Source organism: Pituophis catenifer, unplaced genomic scaffold (assembly GCF_029215685.1).
Source record: "Pituophis catenifer annectens isolate HBS135680 unplaced genomic scaffold, rPitCat1.0.hap2 SCAF_2, whole genome shotgun sequence".
In the NCBI taxonomy this organism is placed as follows: domain Eukaryota; kingdom Metazoa; phylum Chordata; class Lepidosauria; order Squamata; family Colubridae; genus Pituophis; species Pituophis catenifer.
In genome coordinates, this window is record NW_027256882.1 from 30264950 (window position 1) to 30286354 (window position 21405).

The window sequence follows — 21405 nt, forward strand, 5'->3', positions numbered from 1 at the left end:
TAAAACAAATTAAAATTTCAATTTAAAAATTTAAAAGAAAGGGGAGAAAATTAGGCCAGGCCGGCTTGCTGGAATAGGATGTTGAATAGCTGTTAAATCTATATAGATTTAATAGATATAATAGATTGTTAAATCAATCCCTGCAGTTGTTAAGTTAGTAACATGGTTAATCTGGTTTCCTCATAGACATCTGGCTCTGGTGGACTGGTGCCATTAAAATAACCTGGTTTTTGAATGTTAACAAAAAGGAGATCACTGTTGATTTTAGTCATACTCTACTTTGTATCAAGGCTGAAGCTGTGGCAGTGGTGAACAGTATTAAGTATCTGGGGTGCAGATCAGAGGTTGTATTCAGCAGGTTCTGACTAGTTCTGGAGAACCGGTAGCGGAAATTTTGAGTAGTTCGGAGAACCGGTAAATACCACCTCTGACTGGCCCTGCCCCCATCTATTCTCTGCTTCCCGAGTCCCAACTGATCGGGAGGAAATGGGGATTTTGCAGTAATCTTTCCCTGGAATGGAGAGGGAATGGAGATTTTACAGTATCCTTCCCCTGCCATGCCCACCAAGCACCGCCCACAGAACCGGTAGTAAAAAAATTGAATCCCACCAGTGGTGCAGATAACTAACAATCTGACTTGGTCTCTTCATACCTCATAAATCAGCAAAAAACTGGCAAGAATTTAAAAAGTTCAGGTTGACTCACATGTACAAGAGTTACTATCAAAACAATCCAATATGTGTTAGGGAAAAAAAATCCCTTGTGCTACAGTAATACTGTCTCTAGGGAAAATAAAAATAAAAGGAGGAATTTTCCATGTAGAAAATTAAAATTATAATTCAATATCTGAAAAGTGTCCAGCTACATTGACTCCTGAAGCTGACCTGTGGTGGCATCGGTAGAGAGGGGCCCAGAGCGTTTGCGCCCGGAGACTCCATAGAGGTTGAACTTGTATCTGCGGGAAGGAACCAGGTTGGTCACCGTGACTTCGTTGGAGCCTCCCTCCACAGGTAACGCTTGGGGTTGGCCATCTGCATCTTTGTATTGGACCAGGAAGGAATCAAAGCTCCCAGTGGGAATGGTCCAATGGAGACGAACAGAATCACTCGTGACATCAAGGATGGAAAACTCCCCTAGGCTGGGTTGCACAGGAATTGGCTCCTCTGTGGCTGTAAGGCGAGCTAAAATAAGGAAATAATAGAAAAGGCTAATTTATAATTTCCCTGGTCTTTGTGATAACACTCAAATGATGGAACCATCAGTAAAAAAGTTGCTAGATAAGAAAATCAAGAATGATAATATGGAAGAATAACATTTGAAGAACCCTCAGCCATGCCATCTCCTGAAACTGACCTGTGGTGGCATCGGTAGAGAGGGGCCCAGAGCGTTTGCGCCCGGAGACTCCATAGAGGTTGAACTTGTATCTGCGGGAAGGAACCAGGTTGGTCACCGTGACTTCGTTGGAGCCTCCCTCCACAGGTAACGCTTGGGGTTGGCCATCTGCATCTTTGTATTGGACCAGGAAGGAATCAAAGCTCCCAGTGGGAATGGTCCAATGGAGACGAACAGAATCACTCGTGACATCAAGGATGGAAAACTCCCCTAGGCTGGGTTGCACAGGAATTGGCTCCTCTGTGGCTGTAAGGCGAGCTAAAATAAGGAAATAATAGAAAAGGCTAATTTATAATTTCCCTGGTCTTTGTGATAACACTCAAATGATGGAACCATCAGTAAAAAAGTTGCTAGATAAGAAAATCAAGAATGATAATATGGAAGAATAACATTTGAAGAACCCTCAGCCCTGCCATCTCCTGAAACTGACCTGTGGTGGCATCGGTAGAGAGGGGCCCGGAGCGTTTGCGCCCGGAGACTCCATAGAGGTTGAACTTGTATCTACGAGAAGGAACCAGGTTGGTCACTGTGACTTCATGGGAGTCTCCCTCCACAGGTAACGCTTGAGGTTGGCCATCTGCATCCTTGTACTGGACCAGGAAGGAGTCAAAGCTCCCAGTGGGGACAGTCCAATGGAGACGCACAGAATCAGTTGTGATGTCTAGGACCGAGAGCTCCCCTAGGCTGGGTTGGATGGGAACTGCCTCCCTGGAGCCTGTGATGTGGAGGTAAAGAATTGTTACAATTGTGTTGATGTTCTGGATGTCATCGAGCAGCAAATATACTATTTCTAAGGAAACCAATAGTGTAGTGTAGTGTAGAATAGAATGGATAGGAATAGGAATAGGAATAGGAATAGGAATAGGAATAGAATAGAATAGAATAGAATAGAATAGAATAGAATAGAATAGAATAGAATAGAATAGAATAGAATAGAATACTTTATTGGCCAAGTTTGATTGGACACACAAGGAATTTGTCTCCGATGCTTAAGCTCTCAGTGTACATACAAACAACAAAGTAATATAATCATAAGATAACAATAGAAGAAGGTAGTAGAAAAGATGAGAAGGATAGTAGTAATACAGCCATACTACATGATGCTACAATATTTTAAAATCTCCCAGGCAGAATGTCTGCTGAAGCTCACCAGTGGTAGTAGCATCAATGGAGAACGGGCTAGTGTATTTGTCCCCAGAAATTCCATAGAGGTTGAACTTGTATCTGTGGGAAGGAACCAGGTTGGTCACTGTGACTTCAGTGGAGCCTCCCTCCACAGTCAACACTTGGGGTTGGCCATCTGAATCCCTGTACTGGATTAGGAAGGAATCAAAGCTCCCGGTGGGGACGGTCCAATGGAGATGGACAGAATCGCTTGTGACATCAAGGACGGAGAGCTCCCCCAGGGTAGGTTGGACAGGAATTGGTTCCTCTGCATCCAAAGGTGGTTCTAAATCAGATAAAGAGAGCAGCCACAAAAGACACACCATTTAGTATAACTCTTTCAACCATGCTAAGAAAAATTAAGTACGGCAGCAACGTGTTTAAATAAACAGGAGGCTTCATGCAAAGGGCTGGGAGAAGATGCTTCCATATTTAGAGGAAGGAATGAAGAACCCTTAGGAAATGATATCAGACTGATCATTTGTAAGGAAGAAAATCCTCACTTGTGTGTCATTGTATAGTTAGGGGAGGAAAAAAACCCCCCATAAAAAAAGTATTTAAAACTTTATGCTTGGTCTGACTATTCTGATTAAAGAAAAGAACTGTTGTGGCTCCGTTACCCGAGCCTGTGTCATCGGCAGGAGAGGACTCCGAGAGTGAAGGAGAGGAGTTGGCAAGGTCTCCCTCTCCAGGACCCTCCTCTCTGGCAATGCCTTCGGTGTCCGCTGAAGGTCAAGAGATAGGGCCAGGGCCAAGCACGTCCACACAACCACAGGTGGACAGTAATGAGGGAGATGAGTCTTGGCTGGATCCTTGGCAGCGTCGCAGAGATAAGCGCGCGCAACAGAAGAAGAGGCATGCCAGAGATTAAGCTGAGTCACTGGACCACACCCCACAGGGTATAAAAGGGGGTGAGGTGGCCATTCAGACTCTGTGATGGACAAAACTAACTACTATCGAGTCACATTGCATCTTTGGAAACAGCATTATCTGCCTTGGATTTAATTACAGACTGGACAATTCTTGAACTGTGTGTATCTTGTTTATGAGTAAAGTTCTTGGCAAGCAGCTACTAGGTTGCTGCCAAGCCTCTTATCGGAAGAATTGGTTGTCTGCCAGTTTATTTAACCCCCGTGAGATGGGGACAGAACAAGAACATACCGTATTTTTCGGAGTATAAGACGCAGCTTATAGGAGGAAAATAGGAAAAAAAACACCTGCCTACCAGGTATTCATCTGGCTATCGTCCTTAGTCTGGTCAGCTTCAGCACATTAGTTTGCTGGTTTCTTATCCCCTGCTTGGGGATAAAAAACAGCTTCTAAGGCACAGCTGAGAGAAAGCAGCAATGAGAAAAGCAGGCAAAGCACGGGGAGATTGCTTCACTCGGTTAGCACCTAGTTAGGGCTGGAAAAAAGCTTCTAAAGAACAGCTGAGAGTCGGAGCAAAGCATGGAGAGCGCTTCACTCCCTAGCGCCTTGATTGCTTCACTTGCTAGCGCCTCGTTAAAGCACAGCGGAGAGTAGAGGGAGCAGGCAAAGCTGGGGAGATCACTTTACTCGCTAGCGCCTGGTTAGGGCTGAAAAAAAGCTTTGAAAAAGCTACATTCAGAGTATAAGCCGCACCCAAATTTTCAGCCTCTTTTAGGGCGGGGAAAGCTGCATCTTATACTCCGGAAAATACGTTAAGTGCTTTTGTTTCCACATAGAGACTGCTTCTGAACTTTGTGCTTGATGTGGAAAAGAATGAAGATTTGACTTCGGGTTTTACCAATTAGACTGATAGATCTTTATAGAAATGGCTTGCTCCAGTGGTGGAATTCCATTTTTTTTTACTAGCGGTTCTGTGGGTGTGGCTTGGTGGGCATGGGAGGGGAATAAATACTGAAAAATCTCCATTCCCACCCCATTCTGGGGCCAGCCAGAGGTAGTATTTGCCGGTTCTCCAAACTACTCAAAATTTCCGCTACCGGTTCTCCAGAACCTGTCAGGACCTGCTGAATAGCATCCCTGGCTTGCTTGTATTATTATGAAACTGCAAAATGTTGTGATTTGATGTTAATGCCTTATTTTACTGTTAACCGAGAGGGTCGGAAGTCAATGCTTCTTTTTCTTTCTTTTTTTCCCCTTACTTCTCCGTCCCTTCCTCCCTCCCATCCCCCCACTGCTTTTCCATTTACTTTTTGTATTTTATACTTTATAATTCAATAAAAAATGTTGACCATAAAAAAACAACAACCCTTATGGTCAAAAACAGGGAAAATGGTAAAGATGTGTGATGGGACTACTTTGGCAGCGGAAGCAGAAGAAACAAATACATAAATGAATCGAGAAATAAAAAATAATTTTAAATGGAGCATAGAATCGGAAAGCTTCTTATTATCTCTGACCTGTAAAGACATCAGCAGAGAGGAATCTGATCTTCTGGCGTCCAGAGACCCCATAGAGGAGGAACTTGTATTTGTGGGAAGGAGCCAGGTTGGTTACGGTAACTTCACGGGAGCTTCCATCTACGGGCAACACTTGGGGTTGGCCATCTGCATCCTTATACTGGACTAGGAAGGAGTCAAAGGTCCCAGTGGGGACAGTCCAATAGAGACGAACTGAATTGCTAGTGATGTCCAGGACAGATAATTCTCCCAAAGTTGGTTGGATGGGAATTGCCACTTCTGAGTCTGTGGTTTGAGCTAAAACAGAGATATGGAAATAAAGATTTTGTTAGAATCTCTTGTCGGAGATACAATCCAGCAACAGGAAATTCACTCTATAGATCAATCTTTTAACAGATTGAGGGAGTTGGAAGGGACCTTATAGGTCATCTAGTCCAACCCCCTGCCCAAGCAGGAGACCCTACACCATTTCTGAAAGATGGCAGTCCAGTCTCTTCTTGAAAGCCTCCAGTGATGAAGCTCCCACCACCTCTGAAGGAAAGCTGTTTCGTTGGTTGATTGTTCTCACTGTCAGAAAATTCCTCCTTATTTCCAGGTTGAATCTCCTCAATCAGTTTCCCTCTATTATTCTTTGTCCTTCAGCTGCTTTGGAAAATAGCTTGACCCCCTCCTCTCTGTGGCAGCCCCTCAAATACTGGAGCACTGCTATCATGTCTCCCCTGGTCCTTCTCTTTACTAAACTAGTCATGCCCAGTTCCTGTAACCATTCTTCATATGTTTTAGTCTCCAGTCCCCTAATTATCCTGGTTGCTCTCCTCTGCACTTTTTCTAGAGTCTCAACATCTTTTTTATAGTGTGGTGACCAAAACTAGATGCAGTACTCTAGATGTGGTCTTACTAAGGCTTTATAGATTGGTATTAGTACCTCACTTGATCTTGATTGTATCCATTAACAAGGCTGCTTATAAAAGGAAGCAGGAATGTTTACAGGATGACCACGAGCTGAAAAGTGACAGTCAAGGTGACTTGGGAAGCTGACCTGTGGTGGCATCGGTAGAGAGCGGGCTGGACCGCTTGCGTCCGGAGACTCCATAGAGGTTAAACTTGTATCTGTGAGAAGGAGCCAGGTTGGTCACCGTGACTTCACGGGAGCCTCTCTCCACAGGTAACATTTGGGGTTGGTCATCTCCATCCTTATACTGGATCAGGAAGGAGTCAAAGCTCCCAGTGGGGACGGTCCAATGGAGTCGGACAGAATCACTTGTAACATTCAGTACTGAGAATTCTCCTAGGCTGGGTTGGACAGGAATTGGCTCCTCTGAGTCTGTAACGCGGGCTTAAATAAGGAAATAAAAGAAAAAACTAACTTATCATTTCCCTGGTCTTTGAGACAACATCCAAACTTTATTGGTTACAAAAATCAAGAATGGTAATATAGCAATTGCAAAAGCAATAGCATTTAGACTTATACACCACTTCACAGTGCTTTACAGCCCTCTCTAAGCAGTTTACAGAGTCAGCATATTGCCCCCAACAATCTGGCTCCTCATTTTACAACACCTCAGAAGGATGGAAGGCTGAGTCAACTTTGAGCCTGGTGAGATTCGAACTGCCAAAGTGCAGGCAGCCAGCAGTCAGCAGAAGTAGCCTGCAGTACTGCATTCTAACCACTGCGCCATCGTGGCTCTTATTGGAAGAATATCATTGGAAAACTTCCCCAGCCATGCCATATTCTGAAGCTGACCTGTGGTGGCATCGGTGGAGAGGGGCCTGGAGCGTTTACGCCCTGAAACTCCATAGAGATTGAATTTGTATCTGCGGGAAGGAACCAGGTTGGTCACTGTGACTTCACGGGAATCTCCCTCTACAGGTAACGCTTGAGGTTGGCCATCTGCATCCTTGTACTGGACTAGGAAGGAGTCAAATCTCCCGGTGGGGACAGTCCAATACAGTCGGACAGAATCGCTTGTGACATCCAGGACTGAAAACTCTCCTAGGCTGGGTTGGACAGGAATTGGTTCCTCTGTGTCTGTAAGGTGAGCTAAAACAGAGAGAGAAGAAAAGGCTCATATACAGTTGCATTGAAGTTGGAGATTACATCTAGGAGGTGATGGAATATTTAACAAATATTCTATTTGCATCTTCTGGGCCCGCAAGGAATTTATATATATTTATATATATAAAATAATATATTTTCTTACTTCTTCGTAGGGTTTATGTGTGTTTTTCCTCTAGCCAGGTTTTTCCCTATGTAACCAAGGTTTTTTCTACAGCCCCAGCTCAGTAGAATCACATCCACTCGATTCTGGGCTTTTTTCCTTTCTAGCAGCCAGCAAGCTCTTCCGGCTAGGTGGGAGACCTATATAGATCTATTTCCAGTTTGCTTTCATCAATAGGCCACACCCACATCTTATGTATCCTCCCTGTAAAGGTATAGTATCTATTTTCTTACGTAGGGAAAACCTGGCTAGGGGAAAAACACACATAAACCCTACGAAGAAGTAAGAAAAAGCTCACAGCCATGTTAAATCCTGAAGCTGACCTGTGGTGGCATCAGTGGAGAGGGGCCCGGAGCGCTTGCGCCCAGAGACTCCATAGAGGTTGAACTTGTATCTGTGAGAAGGAGCCAAGCTGGTCACAGTGACTTCTTGAGAGCCTCCATCTATGGGCAACGCTTGTGGTTGGCCATCTGCATCCTTGTACTGGATCAGGAAGGAGTCAAAGCTCCCAGTGGGGACAGTCCAATAGAGACGGACAGAATCGCTTGTGACATCAACAACTGAGAACTCCCCCAGGCTGGGCTGGATAGGAACTGGTTCCTCTGAGTCTACCAAGGGAATTAAAACAGGGAAAAGAAAGAAAAGGCTCAGTTATAATGTCCCTGGTCTTGGAGATGCAACCCAAAAGCTGGAACAATCAGTAAAAAGGACCACATTTGGGACAACCACGACCTGGATGACTGAGACAATCAGTAAAAAATTAACTTGTTAAAGAAATCAAGAATGTTAATTTACAAGAATAATATCGGGAAAGTGCTCAGCCATGCTAAATTCAGAAGCTGACCTGTGGTGGCATCTGTGGAGAGGGGGCTGGAACGTTTGCTCCCAGAGACTCCATAGAGGTTGAACTTGTATCTGTGAGAAGGAGCCAGGTTGGTCATGGTAACTTCACGGGAGTTTCCCTCAACTGGCAAAGCTTGAGGTTGGCCATCTCCATCCTTGTACTGGATCAGGAAGGAGTCAAAGCTCCCAGTGGAGACAGTCCAATAGAGTCGGACAGAATCGCTTGTGACATCCAGGACTGAAAACTCTCCTAGGCTGGGTTGGACAGGATTTGTCTCCTCTGAATCGGTAAGGCGGGCTAAAGCAGCAAAATGAATGAAAAGGCTTAGTTAGAATTTCCCTGATCTTGAAGATGCCAACCAAAAGCTGGAACAATCAATTGAAAAAATTCTTGTTAAGGAAATCAAGAACATTAACGTGGCGGAATAATATCTGAAGGGCCTCCAGCCATGCTAAATCCTGAAACTGACCGGTGGTGGCATCGGTAGAGAGGGGCCTGGAGCGTTTCCTCCCGGAGACTCCATAGAGGTTGAACTTGTATCTACGAGAAGGAACCAGGTTGGTCACAGTGACTTCACGGGAATCTCCCTCCACAGGTAACGCTTGAGGTTGGCCATCTGCATCCTTGTATTGGACCAGGAAGGAGTCAAAGCTCCCAGTGGAGACAGTCCAATGGAGATGGACAGAATCACTTGAGACATCAAAGACTGAGAACTCTCCTAGGCTGGGTTGGACAGGAATTGGCTCCTCTACAACTATAAGGTGGGCTAAAACAAGGAAATAAAAGAAAAGGCTTATTTATAATTTCCCTGGTCTTTGGGATAACACCCAACTGATGGAACCATCAGTAAAAAGTTTACTGTTAAGAAAATCAAGAATGATAATATGGAAAAAATATCATTTGAAAACTCCCCCATCCATGCCATATCCTGAAACTGACCTGTGGTGGCATTGGTGGAGAGAGGGGCCGAGCGTTTGCGTCCAGAGACTCCATAGAGGTTGAACTTGTATCTGCGAGAAGGAACCAGGTTGGTCACAGTGACTTCACGGGAATCTCCCTCCGCAGGTAACGCTTGGGGTTGGCCATCTGCATCCTTGTACTGGACCAGGAAGGAGTCAAAGCTCCCAGTGGGGACAGTCCAATGGAGTTGGATGGAATCACTTGTGACGTCAAGGACTGAGAACTCTCCTAGGCTGGGTTGGGGAGGACTTGCATCCTCTGAGCCTGTAAGGCGAAGTAAAACAAGGAGAGACGTGGTAAATTGTGGAAACAGCAGTGATGGTTCATTTTTGTAGTTCTGAATTTTCTAAAATTCTTCATAGCACAAAATATAATAAATAAAATTCAGGGAAGAAAAACCCTTTGAAGGTGAAGGACTTTAAAATTATCCAGGGTAGGTTTTTATGGAGAATAAATCCTGTCTTTCTTCTGAACTTTTTTTGGATGAAAAGTAATACAGGTAGTCCTCGCTTACTGGCCACTTATATAGATATACTGTCAGCGCTGAGAAAAGCGCAGTTTGGAAAGTCATTTATTTTGAGATAGCACCGAAGCCTGACATATACAGGATAAATGGGTACTTTTAAAAAGTATTATATTCTCATGGAAGAGGCCATTTACTGGCCAATTTTGGGGTGTATTTTTGGCAACTAAAATTCTTGGCTTAACCATGAGTATATATACAGTATATGGGGCAATATTTTTGGGTTTCATCGATAGTATAGCAATTGATATAATTCATTGCTAAATTGCTTAAAAAGTTGGAAGGGTGAGAAAGTTTTGGTAGCCATTTTCCTGGTTTATAAGAGGTCCCCATAATAATATGAAGAGGACAATTTTAGGAAGCTTTATTAGCTCTGTTCTTGCTCGCAATGTGAAGAAACCTTGTGAACGCTTCAAAAAAATAAATAAATTAGAAATACATAGGGTGGCTGCCCATTCTAGCAATGGTGGGTTGCTACTGGTTCCCCGCGGACCGGTAGCAGTGGCAGTGGCGGGAGGCTCTGCCCACCTGCTTCTGTGCATGCGCAGAAGTGTTGTGCGCACATGTGAGCACACACGTGCACCAGTGGTGGGTTCCTCCCGGTTCGGTCCGGTTCGGCCGAGCCGGTAGCGGTGACGATATGATGTCACCGAACTGGTTCTCCTCCCCCGCCCCCCCCACGTTATTCTTATCTTTTATTTGGGCCCACCCCCAATCTATTGCTGCCTCCTGAGTCCCAGCTGACGACTAGAGGGAAAAAAACTGTTTAAACTCTTGCCGTGGAGCTTCAAAGGGCCGTCCTACAGCTGATCAGTGTTAAAAGCAAACAAATGAGTCGGGTCGTAAGTGCAAGGACTGGTCGTAAGTGCGAGGACCTTCCAGAAATGACTCTGACCAGCTAGCCATGCCCACCTAGTCACATGACCTCCAAGCCACACCCACAAAATAAGCCACGCCCACAGAACCGGTAGTAAAAAAAAATTAGAACCCACCCCTGACGTGCACACTTGAAGAAGTAGCAATGGCTTTTGAAACCGGCCCCTGCATTCCAGGTATGACTATCTGTAAGAGACAAAACCTAACCACGCCCCTCCCCCTCCCAATGACCAATATACTCTTCTCCAGGTAAAATATTTAGACAGTGAGATATGGAAAAGAGAAGAAGGCAGACAAGTTGACTTTGGTTGCCATTTTGAAAGTATTTTTTGGCTGTTGTGTTTTGGGCTGTCAATTTTTAATTACCAGTTTTTTAAAAAAAAAAAATCAGGAAATGCATTTTTAAGTATTTATCAGTCATAAATATTTAAATACTTAAAGTCATCGGCCATGAATGGTGCGAATGGGTTTTAATTGTTTTTAATGGTTTAACTTTTAATGTTTTATATATGGTTTTTAAATGCATTGTAAGCCGCCTTGAGTCTTCGGAGAAAGGCGGCATACAAGTTGAACAAATAAATAAATAAATAAATAAATAAATAAATAAATAAATAAGGTTGGGAAGCTATTTTTCATTAAGTAATCTGAAGGTTTTTCAGTACTTTCAGTCATTTTTTACTCATAACTCTCATCAAAAGAAACAACACCTAAAGATTTAGTGAAGCGATTAACAATTAAGAATTAAGAATAACTAATCGGTGGAACGACTTGTCTCCAGAAGTTGTGGGTGCTCCAATGCTGGAGGTTTTTAAGAAGAGATCTGTCTGAAATGGTATAGGGTTTCCTGCTTGAGCTGCGCTCTGAAGACCCTGTTGTTCCGCCAGGCCGGGCTATTAACATAACGTTTTAAATTGGGGTATTTTAAAATTCTGGGATTTTAATTGGAGCCTAATTATTTAATGATTTTAAATTTTAATTGTTGTTTTTGTTTTTGTGTTTTTAAATAGGCTGTACACTGCCCTGAGTCCTTCGGGAGAAGGGCGGTATAGAAATAGAAATAATAAATAAATAATAATAAATAAATAGAAGACCTCCAAGATCCCTTCCAACTCTATTATTCTAATAGTTGGCTTGTTCCTATGTGCCCCTTCATGCTATGCATTCTACTCCTGCAAAGTCCTAACTGATGGAAAGTCCCATTTCATACGTTTCATACAAGTTCCAAAGTTGAAAGACGAACAACACAAAAATCCAATTCTGCTAGTCCGGAATTCAGCAAAATGAATTTTCTACGTGATCATCTAATTTTGTCAACGATCACATGCAAAACTTTGAAAAATTAAACAAGCAGAACTTAATAGTTCTAATACAAAACAAAGTGACTAGCATTCGGTCTCTCAATCTCCCTTCTCTGTAAGAAAATCTGCAAGGGATTCAAAATTTTATAACTGAAGAGGGAACTACCATCTGGTACTCTCACACAGATGAAATAAAAAGGCATTTTATTCCCCACACTACTAGCAGGAAATAAACTCACTGATTAATAAATTCAAGGTTGAAAACTGTTCTGCAGTTGAAATAGGTTGCAATTTGAGCACTGGGCAGTAAAATAGGTAGACAGACAGACAGACATGGAGGGAGGCAGGAAGGCAGACAGGCAGGCAGATAAACAGACATGAAGGAGAGACATTCATGGATAAAGACTATTGGACATGTTAAGTCTAACGAATACCAACTATCCCTGTGATGGCAAACTTATGGCATGCGTGCCAGAGGTGGCACACAGAGCCCTCTCTTTGGGCATGTGCGCTGGCCAGCTGGTCTTCGTGGGTGCCGGAGCACCAGAAAACAGCCCCCCAAAGCCCAAAAAATGCCCAAAACAGCGCAACCAGACTGTTTTTCGGGCCTTTTTCAGGCCGTGTTTGAGCTATTTTCAGACTGTTTTTCGGGCCCAAAGATAGCCTGAAAATGGCCTGGAAACAGCCTGGAAAACGGCCTGAAAAACAGCCTGAAAAAAGGCCAAAAAACGGCCAAAAAACAGGCCATGCGCCGGCCAGCTTTCTTTCTTTCTTTCTTTCTTTCTTTCTTTCTTTCTTTCTTTCTTTCTTTCTTTCTTTCTTTCTTTCTTTCTTTCTTTCTTTCTTTCTTTCTTTCATCTTTCTTCAAATTTCTATACTGCCCTTCTCCTTTTGGACTCAGGGCGGTGAACAGCCAGAAATAAAACATTTTATATACAAAAGTTAAAATAAATTTAAAATAATTAAATAAATTTGGCCCATTAATTTAAAACATTCCAATTAAAAGCCATATCAAAATTTATTAAAACCAATCATAAAATCAGGACAGCCCGGCTAACTGAAAAAAATAGGTTTTGAGGGCCCGACGAAAAGTCCGGAGGTCTGGGATCACTCGTATCTCTGGGGGTAGATTGTTCCAGAGGGTGGGTGCTACCACTGAGAAGGCTCTCCCCCTGGGATCTAGTCTTCAGGTGCCCGATGGTCTGGTGCACCCAAAAACCAGATGGCCAACGTGCATGTGCCTGCCGCAAACCCGAAGACCAGCTGGCTCACACATGCAGACCAGCTGGCTGGTCTTCAGATTTCTGGTGCTCCGGCACATGCACATGCACACAAATTCCGGTTTCTCCACTCGGTGCCAAAGGTTCGGCATCACTGAACTATGCACTTAGAACTTTATAATTTGATTGGAGAAGAAGCCTCCTCATTGCTCATAGGTTAGAAATCTGGAGCATCATAGGAAAGAAATGAATCATTCAGTCACAAGCTGATTATGTGACTTCTCAAACTCATGGCTATACAATCAGGCACAAAATAACAACAACAAGAACAACAACAACAAAAGGAAAAGGAAAAGTCAAACAGGAAAGGAAAACCACCAAATATATGAAGAAAGTCTAACAGAGGGAATATGAAACAAGGAATTGCAAAACAGGGGAACCATCTCGCCTATCCATGATGCCAACTGAGAGGAAAGAATGTTAAAATGAGCCTGCAATTTCTTAAAGGCTACATAAGTTGATACCCGAAGCTGACCTGTGGTGGCATCAGTGGAGAGAGGGCTGGAGCGTTTACGCCCAGAGATTCCATAAAGGTTGAACTTGTATTTGTGCGAAGGAACCAGGTTGGTCACAGTGACTTCTTGAGAGCCCCCATCTATAGGCAGGGCTTGGGGCTGGCCATCTGCATCCTTGTACTGGACCAGGAAGGAGTCAAAGTTTCCGGTGGGGACAGTCCAATAGAGACGAACAGAATCGCTTGTGACATCAAGAACCGAGAACTCGCCCAGGCTGGGTTGGATAGGAATTGGTTCCTCTGAGTCTGCCAAGTGAACAAAAACAGGGAAAAGAATAAAAAAGGTTTAGTTATAATTTCTTTGGTCTTGAAGGTGTCACTCAAGAACGGGAACAATCAGTAAAAAGATTTCTTGTTAAGGAAGTGAAGAACGTTAATATGGAAGAGTAAACATCCAAAGAACCCTCAGTCCAGTGGTGAAATCCAAATTTTTTTACTAACAGTTCTATTGGCATCGCTTGGTGGGTGTGGTATTGCTTGGTGGACGTGGCATGTCTTGGTGGGTGTGGCAGGGGAAGGATACTGCAAAATCCCATTCCCTCCCCACTCCTGGGGGAAGGATATTGCAAAATCTCCATTCTCACCCCACTCTGGGGCCAGCCAGAGGTGGTATTTGCCGGTTCTCCGAACTACTCAAAATTTCCACTACCGGTTCTCCGAACTGCTCAAAATTTCCACTACCGGTTCTCCAAAACCTGTCAGAACCTGATGGATTTCACCCCTGACCCAGTCACAGTGTATCTTGAAACTGACCTGTGGTGGCCTCCGTAGAGAGGGGCCTGGAGCGTTTACGCCCAGAGACTCCATAAAGGTTGAACTTGTATTTGCGAGAAGGAACCAGGTTGGTCACAGTGACTTCGTTGGAGCCTCCTTCCACAGGTAACGCTTGGGGTTGGCCATCTGCATCCTTGTACTGGACCAGGAAGGAATCAAAGCTCCCAGTGGGAACGGTCCAATGGAGACGAACAGAATCACTTGTGACATCAAGGACGGAAAACTCCCCTAGGCTGGGCTGCACAGGAATTGGCTCCTTTGAATCTGTAAGGTGGGCTAAAAAAAGGAAATAAAAGAAAAAAACTACCGTAACTCATAGTTTCCCTGGTCTTTGAGATAACACCGAAGCACTGGAATCATCAGTAAAAAGGTTGCTGGTTAAGAAAATCAAGAATGGTAAAATGGAAGAATAACATTTGAAGAACCCCCAGCCATGCCATCTCCTGAAACTGACCTGTGGTGGCATCAGTAGAGAGGGGCCCGGAGCGTTTGCGCCCGGAGACTCCATAGAGGTTGAACTTGTATCTGCGAAAAGGAGCCAGGTTGGTCACTGTGACTTCACGGGAGTCTCCCTCCACAGGTAATGCTTGAGGTTGGCCATCTGCATCCTTGTACTGGACCAGGAAGGAGTCAAAGCTCCCAGTGGGAACGGTCCAATGGAGACGCACAGAATCAGTTGTGATGTCCAGGACTGACAATTCTCCTAGGCTGGGTTGGACACTAATAGCCTCCTTTGAAACTGTAATATGGAGGAGAGGCAGGGAGGAAAGGAAAGATTTAGTTGAAATTACACTGATGTTGTAGATGCAATCCAGCAGTTCTAATGTTCAGCAACTAAGGTTTTTTAAGGAAATCAGGAATGTTAACATGATGTTAGAATATCTTAAAATTTCCCAGGTAGAATGTCATGTGAAGCTGACCTGTGGTGGCATCCGTGGAGAAAGGGCTGGAGCGTTTACGTCCTGTGATTCCATAGAGGTTGAATTTATATCTGCGTGAAGGAACCAGGTTGGACACGGTGACTTCACGGGAGTCTCCATCCACAGGCAACGCTTGGGGTTGACCATCTGCATCCTTGTACTGGATGAGGAAGGAATCAAAGTTCCCGGTGGGGACGGTCCAATGCAGATGGACAGAATCACTTGTGACATCAAGGACTGAGAACTCTCCAAGGCTGGGTTGCACAGGAATTGGCTTTGCTGTGTTTGTAAGGTGGGCTAAAACACAGAAAAGAACGAAAATTCTTACTTATAATTTCACTGATCTTGGAGATGCCATGGAAAAGCTAGAATAGTCAATTAAAACGTTGCTAATTATCAAAACTAAGGACATTAATATGGAAGTATAACATGTGAAGAGTCCCCAGCCAAGCTAAATCCTGAAGCTGACCTGTGATGGCATCGGTGGAGAGAGGAGTAGAACGTTTGCGGCCAGAGATTCCATAGAGGTTGAACTTGTATCTGTGGGAAGGAGCCAGGTTGGTCACAGTGACTTCATTGGAGCCTCCTTCCACAGGCAAAGCTTGGGGTTGGCCATCTGCATCCTTGTACTGGATCAGGAAGGAATCAAAGTTCCCAGTGGGGACAGTCCAATAGAGTCGGACAGAATTGCTTGTGACATCAAGGAATGTGAATTCTCCTAGACTTGGTTGGACAGGAATTGCCTCTTTTAAGTCTATAATGTGTGGAAAAGAAAGAGAGAGGGAAGGAAGGGGGAGGGAGGAAAGGAAAGAAAGGAGGGAGAGGGAGGGAGGGAGGGAGGGAGGGAGGGAAGGAAGGAAGGAAGGAAGGAAGGAAGGAAGGAAGGAAGGAAGGAAGGAAAGAAGGAAGGAAGGATCAGTTACAGATGCAATCCAGCAGCTTGAACATTCAGCAAATATGCTATTAGGTATGTTAATATTATGTTACAATATCTTAAAATCTCCCAGGCAAAATGTCTTTTGAAGCTGACCTGTGGTGGCATCAGTGGAAAGGGGGTTAGAGCGTTTGCGCCCCGAGATTCCATAGAGATTGAACTTGTATCTCTGAGAAGGAGCCAGATTGGTCACTGTGACTTCACGGGTGTCTCCCTCCACAGGCAGGGCTTGAGGTTGGCCATCTCCATCCTTGTACTGGATCAGGAAAGAATCAAACCTCCCAGTGGAGACAGTCCAATAGAGTCGGACAGAATTGCTTGTGATGTCAAGGGCTGCGAACTCCCCCAGGCTGGATTGGACTGGATTTGTCTCCTCTGAATCTGTAAGATGACCTAAAACAGGAAAATTAATGAAAAGGCTTAGTTAGTATTTCCCCGATCTTTGAGATGCCATCCAAAACCTGGAACAATCAATTAAAAAAAAATCTTGTTAAGGAAATCAAGAACATTAACATGGAGGAATAATATCTGAATGGCCTCCAGTCATGTTAAATCCTGAAGCTGACCTGTGGTGGCATCAGTGGAAAGGGGCCCGGAGCGTTTGTGCCCAGAGACTCCATAGAGGTTGAACTTGTATCTGCGAGAAGGAACCAGGTTGGTCACAGTGACTTCACGGGAATCTCCCTCCACAGGTAACACTTGGGGTTGGCCATCTGCATCTTTGTACTGGATCAGGAAGGAATCAAAGATCCCGGTGGGGACAGTCCAATAGAGATGGACAGAATCACTCGTGACATCAAGGATGGAAAACTCCCCTAGGCTGGGCTGCACAGGAATTGGCTCCTCTGTGGCTGTAAGGCGAGCTAAAATAAGGAAATAATAGAAAAGGCTAACTTATAATTTCCCTGGTCTTTGTGATAACACTCAAATGATGGAACCATCAGTAAAAAAGTTGCTAGTTAAGAAAATCAAGAATGATAATATGGAAGAATAACATTTGAAGAACCTCCAGCCATGCCATCTCCTGAAACTGACCTGTGGTGGCATCGGTAGAGAGGGGCCCAGAGCGTTTGCGCCCGGAGACTCCATAGAGGTTGAATTTGTATCTACGAGAAGGAACCAGGTTGGTCACAGTGACTTCACGGGAATCTCCCTCTACAGGTAACGCTTGAGGTTGGCCATCTGCATCCTTGTACTGGACTAGGAAGGAGTCAAATCTCCCAGTGGGGACAGTCCAATGGAGACGCACAGAATCACTTGTGACATCAAGGATGGAAAAATCCCCTAGGCTGGGTTGGACAGGAATTGAGTCCTCTGTGTCTGTAACATGGGCTAACACAGAGAAAAAAAATTTAAAAAAAGATTTAATTACGTTTTCCTGGTCTTGAAATGCCATCTAGGAGGTGGAATAATCATTTAAAATTGTTGCTTTCTAAGGAAATCAAGACAATGAACACAAAATAATAATATCTGAACTGCTCTGTAGAAGGACTTCCTGCCTTGTTTAAAAGCACCTGTATGCCTTCTTTCCACTTCCCTCTCAACCCGCCTCCATTGTCATAGCAACTGAGCAGCCAATCAAAGAACAGTTGTGAAAGGAACAGCAATTTAGGGCAGGAGGGGAGAAGGAGGGAAGACATAATGGCTGCCAGGGAACTCTGCTGCCTCAGGCCTCATAAAGAAGAGGTTGAATAAGCATAGCCAAAGCCCTGGAGAAATAAAGAGGCAAACTAAAAGATAGACTGCCCTGATGAAGAGAGGCAAATGAAAGGAAGCAAAAACTGAGAAAACTAGGGGGAGAGAGGCATTTATTTCTTTCCCTCAGAAGTGAAGTGAGGGAAAAGTTCTTGGAGTCATTTTCTCTGATGCAGTAAATTTTCCAGAGGAAAAGCATCCACAAGCCCTGCCAGGAACTGACAAACAGAAAAGCCAAAGTAAAAGCCACATTTTGGACTAAATTAGAACAGAAAACGAATTAAAAAGATAAAAAGACAAATTGAACTTTACGAAAAGGAGGATAGCTCTAATTGTGAGTACCAACAGAGTCATACAAGTAGTCCTCCCTTAATGTCTGCTTGTTCAGTGACCTTTTGAACTTAACGTGATGCTAAATGAGGGGATTCACAATGGGTCCTCTTAGCTGCGCTGTCACACTGTCTCCATGTCATGTTATCACGATTTGAGTACACGGCACAATTATGACATTGCAGCATCCTATGGACATGTGATCACCATTTGTGATATTCACAGCTGGCTTTGGACAAGCAAAGTCAAAGGGGAAAGCAACAGGAGGTCTCAAATGGCAATTGGGGACATGGGGCACAGCGACCATGTAGGATTCCCCTAACAACTGCAACTGGGATTGTTACTAGTGTCATAAATCGGCACAGTCAATGACATTATGCCTTACTACCACATTTTTTAGTGATGGAAATCCAGGTTCCAAATACCATTATAGATTACCTGTATAGTCCCTATCTGTATAGGGACTAAAACAACAAATTTATACAAATTTGTAATAATTTATACAAATCAGTAATAAACCTACTGGAGATACAGAATACAGAATACAGAAAAATATGAAAATAATAGTGAAATCAGAGTTTAAACAAAATAAAGAGCATATAGAAAACAGATAAACTAGAAAACAGCTTTTTAAATTGTTAATTTTTGAATGACTGAAAAGAATATGATTTAAAAAATTTTGGGTGGTTTAAGATGTTCTTTTGTAATTAGACCAATATCTCGCTCCTCCCCTCCCTCTCCAAATATTGAAGAGAGATGCCAAAAAAAAAATCACAACCACTGCTGCTAGTTTCTGGTGCTTTGTGGCTATTAAGACTGGTCAATCTAGTTATTACTACTTCACACATACAAAAAAGGAACCCACGACAAGTCATGCTAGCTTAAGAAGCTGACCTGTGGTGGCATCAGTGGAGAGGGGCCCGGACCGCTTGCGCCCAGAGACTCCATAGAGGTTGAACTTGTATCTGTGAGAAGGAGCCAAGCTGGTCACAGTGACTTCTTGAGAGCCTCCATCTATGGGCAACGCTTGTGGTTGGCCATCTGCATCCTTGTACTGGATCAGGAAGGAGTCAAAGCTCCCAGTGGGGACAGTCCAATAGAGACGGACAGAATTACTTGTGACATCAACAACTGAGAACTCCCCCAGTCTGGGTTGGATAGGAACTGGTTCCTCTGAGTCTACCAAGGGAACTAAAGGAGGAAAGAAAGAAAAGGCTCAGTTATAATTTCCCTGGTCCTGGAGATGCAACCCAAGAGCTGGAACAATCAGTAAAAAGGACAACATTTGGGACAACCATGACCTGGATGACTGAGAATCTCCATAGACAATAAGTAAAACGGTAACTTGTTAAGGAAATCAAGAATGTTAATTTGGAAGAATAATATCTGAAAAGTGCTCAACCATGCTAAATACTGAAGCTGACCTGTGGTGGCATCTGTGGAGAGGGGGCTGGAGCGTTTGCGCCCAGAAACTCCATACAGGTTGAACTTGTATCTGTGAGAAGGAGCCAAGCTGGTCACGGTAACTTCACGGGAGTTTCCCTCAACTGGCAAAGCTTGAGGTTGGCCATCTCCATCCTTGTACTGGATCAGGAAAGAATCAAAGCTCCCAGTGGAGACAGTCCAATAGAGTCGGACAGAATCGCTTGTGACATCCAGGACTGAAAACTCCCCTAGGCTGGGTTGGACAGGAATTGGCTCCTCAGATTCTGCAAAGGGGATTAAACAGAAAGAAAAGTGTTTATTAGAATTTCACTGGTGTTGGAGATGGAACCCAAAAACTGAAATGGTCAAAAAAGGTTACCTGTTAAGGAAATCAAGGATGTTACTATGAAAGAATATTATGTGAAAAGTGCAAAGCCATGCTAAAACCTGAAGCTGACCTGTGATGGCCTCTGTGGCAAGCGGCCTAGAATGTTTTTTCCCAGAGACTCCATAGAGGTTGAACTTGTATCTGTGGGAAGGAGCCAGGTTGGTCACAGTGACTTCATGGGTGTCTCCATCCACAGGCAATGCTTGTGGTTGGCCATCTGCATCCTTGTACTGGATGAGGAAGGACTCAAAGCTCCCCGTGGAAATGGTCCAATGGAGACGGACAGAATCACTTGTGACGTCCAGGACAGAGAACTCCCCCAGGCTGGATTGGACAGGAAATTGTTCTTCTGAATTTGTAAGGCGAGCTAAACATGAAAACGAAAGAGAAGGGATAATTGCATTGATGCTGCAAATATAATATAGTAGTTGTGGGGGGAAAAATCAGCAAATATGCTATATATAAAGGAAATCAATAATACAGTAGTAATATGATTTTAAAACCTCCCAGGCAGAGAATTTCCTGAAACTGACCTGTCGTGGCAAAAGTAGAGATAGGGTTGGAGCGTTTGCGCCCTGAGACTCCATAGAGATTGAATTTATATCTGCGCGAAGGAACCAGGTTGGTCAGAGTGACTTCATGGGAGTCTCCCTCCACGGGCAAAGCTTGGGGCTGGCCATCTGCATCCTTGTACTGGATCAGGAAGGAGTCAAAGCTCCCTGTAGAAACAGTCCAATGGAGTCGGACAGAATCGCTTGTGACATCAAGCACAGACAGTTCTCCCAGGCTGGATTGGAAAGAAGCTGGCTTCTCGGGCTCTGTGGTTTGAGCTTAAAAAGGAATATGGAAGAAAAGCTTGATTAGAATGTCTGACTTTCGGAGATATAACCCTGGAGTTGAAACATTCAATAACCTTGCTACTCATTAAAGAAACTAGAAATATTAATACAAAGTTACAAGAGCTGAAAAATCTCAGCACAATGACTCCTGAAGCTGACTTGTGATGGCATAAGTAGAGGCGGGGGGGGGGGGGGGGGCGAGCATTTTTGTCCAGAGACTCCATAGAGGTTGAACTTGTATCTGTGGGAAGGAGCCAGGTTGGTTACAATGACTTCCATGGAGTCTCCCTCCACAGGCAGGGTTTAGGATTGGTCATCTTCATCTTTGTACTGGACCACAAAGGAATCAAAGACCATCCAATGTGGTTGGTCCAATAGAGATGGACCAAAGCATTTGTGGCATCAAGGACCAAGAAGTCCCGCCAGCTGGATTGGATAGGAACTGCAAGCTCAATATTTGGAATTGGTGCTTAAAAAGAGAGAAATAGAAGTAAAAGGTTATAATAATCTTTGTGGTAGTAAAAATTAACTAGGTACTGTGTTTGGAAAACATTTCGGTATAATTTGATGTTGTTCTACTATTGTTAATTTTGAGATAATATCAAGAGGTTGATAATATGATACTTGTCTTCTTTATGTTCAG

The 21405-nt window shown here is 43.9% G+C and overlaps 1 protein-coding gene across 1 annotated transcript in view; it reads right to left on the reverse strand.

The window, feature by feature from the left end:
* Positions 1–21405, reverse strand: part of TNXB (tenascin XB) — a 107371-nt gene that overhangs the window by 40457 nt on the left and 45509 nt on the right. The window contains exons 17-38 of the mRNA XM_070936510.1: positions 20457–20753; positions 19994–20290; positions 19535–19819; positions 19005–19301; positions 17121–17417; positions 16652–16948; positions 16182–16478; positions 15621–15905; positions 15152–15448; positions 14686–14970; positions 14211–14507; positions 13419–13703; positions 8946–9230; positions 8476–8772; positions 8007–8303; positions 7486–7782; positions 6688–6984; positions 5983–6279; positions 4944–5240; positions 2543–2842; positions 1823–2107; positions 1354–1650 (exon numbers count right to left, since the gene is read on the reverse strand). Of these exons, the coding sequence (XP_070792611.1) occupies positions 1354–1650; positions 1823–2107; positions 2543–2842; positions 4944–5240; positions 5983–6279; positions 6688–6984; positions 7486–7782; positions 8007–8303; positions 8476–8772; positions 8946–9230; positions 13419–13703; positions 14211–14507; positions 14686–14970; positions 15152–15448; positions 15621–15905; positions 16182–16478; positions 16652–16948; positions 17121–17417; positions 19005–19301; positions 19535–19819; positions 19994–20290; positions 20457–20753 (6465 nt within the window). The remainder of the gene's footprint in view (positions 1–1353; positions 1651–1822; positions 2108–2542; positions 2843–4943; positions 5241–5982; positions 6280–6687; positions 6985–7485; positions 7783–8006; positions 8304–8475; positions 8773–8945; positions 9231–13418; positions 13704–14210; positions 14508–14685; positions 14971–15151; positions 15449–15620; positions 15906–16181; positions 16479–16651; positions 16949–17120; positions 17418–19004; positions 19302–19534; positions 19820–19993; positions 20291–20456; positions 20754–21405) is intronic.